The sequence below is a fragment of the Nicotiana sylvestris genome, chromosome 6, assembly GCF_000393655.2.
Source record: "Nicotiana sylvestris chromosome 6, ASM39365v2, whole genome shotgun sequence".
Taxonomy (NCBI): Eukaryota; Viridiplantae; Streptophyta; class Magnoliopsida; order Solanales; family Solanaceae; genus Nicotiana; species Nicotiana sylvestris.
This window is the reverse complement of record NC_091062.1, coordinates 48,264,954-48,270,437: the sequence shown is the minus strand read 5'-3', so window position 1 is coordinate 48,270,437 and position 5,484 is coordinate 48,264,954. Positions and strand designations below refer to the sequence as shown.

General features: G+C 39.9%; 1 protein-coding gene across 1 annotated transcript; it reads right to left on the bottom strand.

Moving 5' to 3' along the window:
- Positions 1-368: 368 nt before the first annotated feature.
- LOC138870575 (uncharacterized) lies at positions 369-2,037 on the bottom strand. Its single transcript, XM_070148394.1, has 3 exons — positions 1,450-2,037; positions 788-1,102; positions 369-644 (listed from the first exon to the last, which is right to left on the bottom strand). Exons 1-3 carry the CDS (start codon positions 2,035-2,037, stop codon positions 369-371), a joined length of 1,179 nt encoding a protein of 392 aa, XP_070004495.1.
- Positions 2,038-5,484: the final 3,447 nt, after the last annotated feature.

The following is a 5,484-nucleotide window of genomic DNA, read 5'->3' as shown; positions in this document are numbered from 1 at the left end:
TGTGTTGCCCGAAAACAGCCCCTAACGCTACATCGCTTGCATCACACATGACCTCAAAAGGAACAGTCTAATTTGGAGCGGTAATGATGGGATTAGTAGTCAACATGAACTTTGGCAATTCAAAGGCTCTCATACAATCATCATTGAAGTGGAACTTAGCATATTTTTCCAAATCTTGCACAACGGGTTCACCACTTTAGAGAAATCCTTGATGAAACGCCGGTAAAACCTCACGTGACCTAAGAAACTCCCCACACCTTTCACCGAAGTTAGGTGGAAGTTTAGAAATCACCTCAATCTTTAATGCCACTCTTTCAGATCTTACGGCCAAGGGCAATACCTTCCTCGACCATGAAATGACACTTCTCCTAATTGAGCACCAAATTTGTTTCTTCACATCTTGCCAACAATTTATCCAAGTTTGCGAGAAAATCATCAAAAGAATTCCCGACCACCGAAAAGTTATCCATGAAGACTTCAAGGTAATCCTCCACCGTGTCCGTGAAGATTGCCATCATACACCTTTGAAAGTCACCAGTGTATTGAACAACCCAAATGGCATCCACTTGAAAGCACAAGTACCATAAGGACATGTAAAAGTAGATTTCTCTTAATCCTCCGGAGAAATAAGAATTTGGTGGTAGCTGGAATACTCATCAAGGAAACAATAGAAAGCACGGCTGGCTAATCTACAAAGCATTTGATCTAAAAAGGGAAGTGGAAAATGGTCCTTCCTTGTGAATTTTTTAAGCTTACGATAGTCCATACACACTCTCTACCCGGTCACCGTTCTTGTAGGAATCAACTCATTATTATCATTGATGACCACCGTCATGCCCCTTTTCTTTAGGACACATTGAACCGGAGAAGTCCACGAACTATCAGAAATGGGGTAGACAACCCCATCATCTAACCACTTAATGATTTCCTTTTTGACAACCTTTTGCATGGCTTCATTTAGTCTCCTTTGATGGTCAATAGATGGTTTGGCACCTTCCTCCAAGTTAATCTTGTGCACGCAAAATGTGGGGCTTATCCCCAAATATCCACCAGTGTCTGTCCAATAGCTTTCTTCCTCTTCGTAGCACCGCCAAAGTGGAGTCTACCTGCACGTTAGTCAAACAATAGGAAAGAAGAATCGGTAAAGTAGAAGAAGGGCCAATAAATTCATACTGACGATGTGGAGGTAATATCTTCAACTCCAAGATAATAGGCTCTTCAATTGAAGGCTTTGTGGGAGGAGTTATCCTATTTTCAAGATCCAAGGACAATTTGCAGGGTTCATAAGTGTACGACCACATTCCTTGCAAAGAGTTCACATATTCCACGAAGCCCTCTATCTCTTCATCATTAGTTGAGAAAGAAGGCCTCCAATGTATCATCACTATTTATCACAACACTTGTTTCATCCATAGTCACATAGGTCACCAAGTCCACAAAAAAACACACCTCATTGCTATTGGGTTTCCTCATGGACTTGCACATATGGAAAACCACTTTTTCATCACCAACCCGGAAGGTAAGTTCTCCGACTTCCACATCATTAAGAGCCTTCCCCGTAGCAAAGAAAGGTCTACAAAGAATAATCGGAACCTCGTAGTCAATCTCACAATCAAGAATGACAAAATCCACCGGAAGAATGAAGTTATCAACACGAACCAATACATATTTAATTACTCCCAATGGTCTCTTCATGGTACGATTGGCCATTTGCAATCTCATAGAGGTGGATCTTGGTTGCCCAATTCCCATTGTCATGAAAACCGAATATGGCATCAAACTTTTACTTGCCCCAAGATCACAAAGAGCTTTTGCAAACTCGGAACTTCCGATTGTACAAGGACTTGTGAAAGCACCGGGATCCTCCAACTTGGGAGCCATTGAATGCACAAATGCACTAACTTGATGAGTCTTTTTTATAGTTTCATAATTCATTGACCGCTTATTTATCATTAAATCCTTCATAAACTTTGCATAACCAGTCATTTGCTCCAAAGCTTCAACCAATGGAACATTGATCGATAGATTCTTCATCATGTCAATGAAGTTTTTGAATTGATTCTCACCATTTTGCTCGGCAAGGCTTTGAGGATATGGAGGAGGAGGTTTAGTCAATGGTGCCTTAGCCTTTTACACTATCGGTTCCGGTATGTCAACAACGTGATCCCTAGATGGGTCCACTTCCTCTTGAGTATCTTCCACATTGTCATCAATATCAATCTGCACTTCATCATTTGCTTTCACCACATTGTTCGGGGTCTCATCTTCTTGTACCACTTGCTCATCATCCACAAGTTTCCTTTGATTTGAGGTGTCTACATTCCCACCTTTTCCACTCCTTGTAGTAATGGCCATGGAATGTCCCATGTTGTTCCCACCCTTTGGGTTCACTACCATAATACTTGGTAGTGCCCTCTTAAGACAAGTGTTTAGATATTGGGAGATTTGCCCCATTTAATCTTCCAGGTTATGAATTGAAGTATTGTGGGAGGCAAGTTGGGCATCAGAATCGGCATTCTTCTCTGTCATTTTATTGAACATATTCTCAATACGTGCCATTTCATTGTTGGAAGAACTTGGACCATGGGAAGGATAAGGAAGCGGGTTGTTGCAGTTGTTGATACATTAGGGGCCTTTGATAACCTGACCCCGATTGCCTTGGTTATTGTTCCATCCCCTTTGATTGTTACCTCCCCAATATCCTTGGTTGTTGCCACTCCAATTACCTTGGTTATTTCCACCACTCCAATTTCCTTGATTGTTGTTATTATTCCAATTCCCTTGATTGTTTCCACCACTCCAATTACCTTGGTTGTTAGAATTCCAATTGCCTTTATTACCTTGAGGTCACTATTGTTGTTTATTCGAGCCTTGAGAGTTGTTTCTTTGCCCTTGAAAGTTGTTCACATATTGCACTTCCACCTCTTGTTCACTGTAAGATTCATCTTGATCAAACCCACTATATTCTTGCACATAATTCTCCACTTAGTTTTATACTTATGGACTCTTGGTCCTTCTTTTGTTCACCGTCATGCTTACTCCCTCCATGGCATTGACATGCTTAGGACTTTGTACTTGTTGAAGTTGAGCCTTGACTAATTGATTCATTGTGGTGGTCAACTCGGTAATGGCTTGCCCATGATCATGCAATTCTTTATGGAGGTGATTCATGTTCAGATCACCTTGAGGAACATTTTTCCTACTTTTCCATGCCGATGAAGTGTCTGCCATTTCATCTAAAATCTCACAAGCTTCTGCATATGGCATTGTCATGAAGTATCCACTAGCAAGTTGATTCACCACGTACTGATTTTTCGTATTGATCCCCCGATAGAAAGTTTGTTGAATCATCGCCTCTATTATTTCATTATTGGGGCACTCTTTGACCATTATCCTATACCGCTCCTATATATCACGTAACGGCTCATTGGGCTCTTGTTTGAATGCTAGAATCTTGTCTCCAAGAGTATCCATATTCCTGGGAGAAGAGAACTTTGAAATAAATTTCTCCCCAACTCATCCCACGTATGGATGGAATGATTTGGCAACCTTTCTAACAAGTCTAAGGATTTCCCCCGTAGAGAGAAGGGAAAGAGCCTTAACCTTAAAGCATTCTTGGAGACGCTTGTCTTTTTACACTCCCAACAAGTGTCCACAAACACCTTTAAGCGTTTGTTTGCATTTTGACTTGGAGCCCCGGTGAAGAATCCCCTTTGCTCTAGCAATCTTAGCATTACATTTGTTATTTGAATATTTCCCGCCTTAATGCAAGGCAGGACTATGACACTTGCAAACCCTTCATTCGGAAACACCCAGTGTGAAGCCGCTCTTAGTGGAGGTGGGCATGGAACTGGGATGTTTTTTTGAGGTACCCGACCTCTTCTATTTGCTTGAGGTTCAAGAGGAACCTCTTCCACTTTGTCATCTTCAATGTGCACATCCCCCAAAGGTATGTTTCCGAGTTGGTCAATGTTGTTTGTCATTATGGTACCTACAATTGATTCACAAAAATCAGTAACAAGAAAGGAAAAGCAGACAATTCACATACAAAACCAAATATATAGCTAAATCCATTTTAGCTTCCCGATAACAGCGCCAAAAATTGGTCTCGTCCAAGTTCACACCTCAATTCGAGGATAAGAAACGATCGATGCAACAGTAATACCCAACAAGGAGTCAGGGTCGAATTCCACTGGGATCTATATGTGGGATTTAGGAGTATAGATTATAGTGTATGAGTATGAACTATCTCAATTTACACTTCCACAAATTGGTGTTTGTTCTATGTATATTTGAATCTAGATTGCAAGATTAAAAAATGAAGCTAAGAATTTTTTGTTGTTGTATTTCAAGTTTTGTAAAAAGCCTAGGGCTATGACCATCACCTAGGTGTGTGCCTAATGGGATATAAACCTTAATGCTTGTTTTGTTGGTCGGGGTGTATTATAGCTATCAACACCCAATTACCCACTCAATACCTATAGGTCAGAGAATGATTTTGCCCAATTTGACTTTCTCAAGTCCAAATGGATATTTCACAAAATGTTTGATAAAAGCTCAAGTTGGATTATTACTATCACTAGGTTGGACCCTTTAATTGGGATTATTAATTTCTCAATTGACCCAATTTCTTATTAGCCAAGTTTTCCTAGGCTAAGTCTCTCTTTCTCAAGTAGAGACCAAGTCAAATAAGCATGAACTAATGTTAGTAACCATTAATTTCACAAATTAAAGCATGAACACGGCTAAATAATAAACACTCAATCATAAACAAGTACTAAATCAAACACTCATAAGGTTTACAGACTAGGGTTGGGTCACAACCCTAGTAAAAGTCTAGCTCCTTATGCTTTAAATTGAAGAAATAGAAGAAGAAATGCTAGTTAAACTCATATTGCAAATTCAAGATGATAAAATCTATGTTAAAGTAACTCAAATGATGAAAAACTACTAAAATAACTGCGGCCGCACCTTGCTCTTCTGTAGTCTGCACAATTGTAACTGCGGCCGCATAGCTCTTCTTCTGCGGCCGTACAATAATTGTGCGGTCTGCACTTTTGATGGTCTGCAAATGCAAACTCTCTAAAGTTTTCTCCTGACCCAGCTTCTGCGGCCGCACAATTCATGTGCGAACCGCACTACAAAACTTTTTTTGCTTGCCTTTCCTTTATATCATACGGCTGCAGATGATATTCTGCGGTCCGCACTTCTGAGCTTTTGTGCCTTTTGTGTCCTTGAGTTCAGATTGCTCCTTCTTTAGTTGGATTTTATCTCGGGAGTTCACTTTTCAATATTTCTGCAATTAAGCACATTTCATCAATTTTTGGGAACACAATTAATTGCTTTTAGACTAAAACAAAAGTTAAAAGGCGCTAATAAGTAGTCAAAATTCCCACTTATCAATCATTAGTCCATAAAACTTAAAACTCAATCTCTACATCCGAAATTCATTATAAAATCTGATTCTCGTATCTATGTATTGTA

Coding starts and splice junctions, on each gene's coding strand:
- LOC138870575 (XM_070148394.1), bottom strand. CDS start 2,037: ATGATGAAGAATCTATCGATCAATGTTCCATTGGTTGAAGCTTTGGAG. Junction 1,103..1,449: donor GGAAACCCAATAGCAATGAG/GTGTGTTTTTTT, acceptor ACGTGCAGGTAG/ACTCCACTTTGGCGGTGCTA. Junction 645..787: donor AGTTGATTCCTACAAGAACG/GTGACCGGGTAG, acceptor TGAGTATTCCAG/CTACCACCAAATTCTTATTT.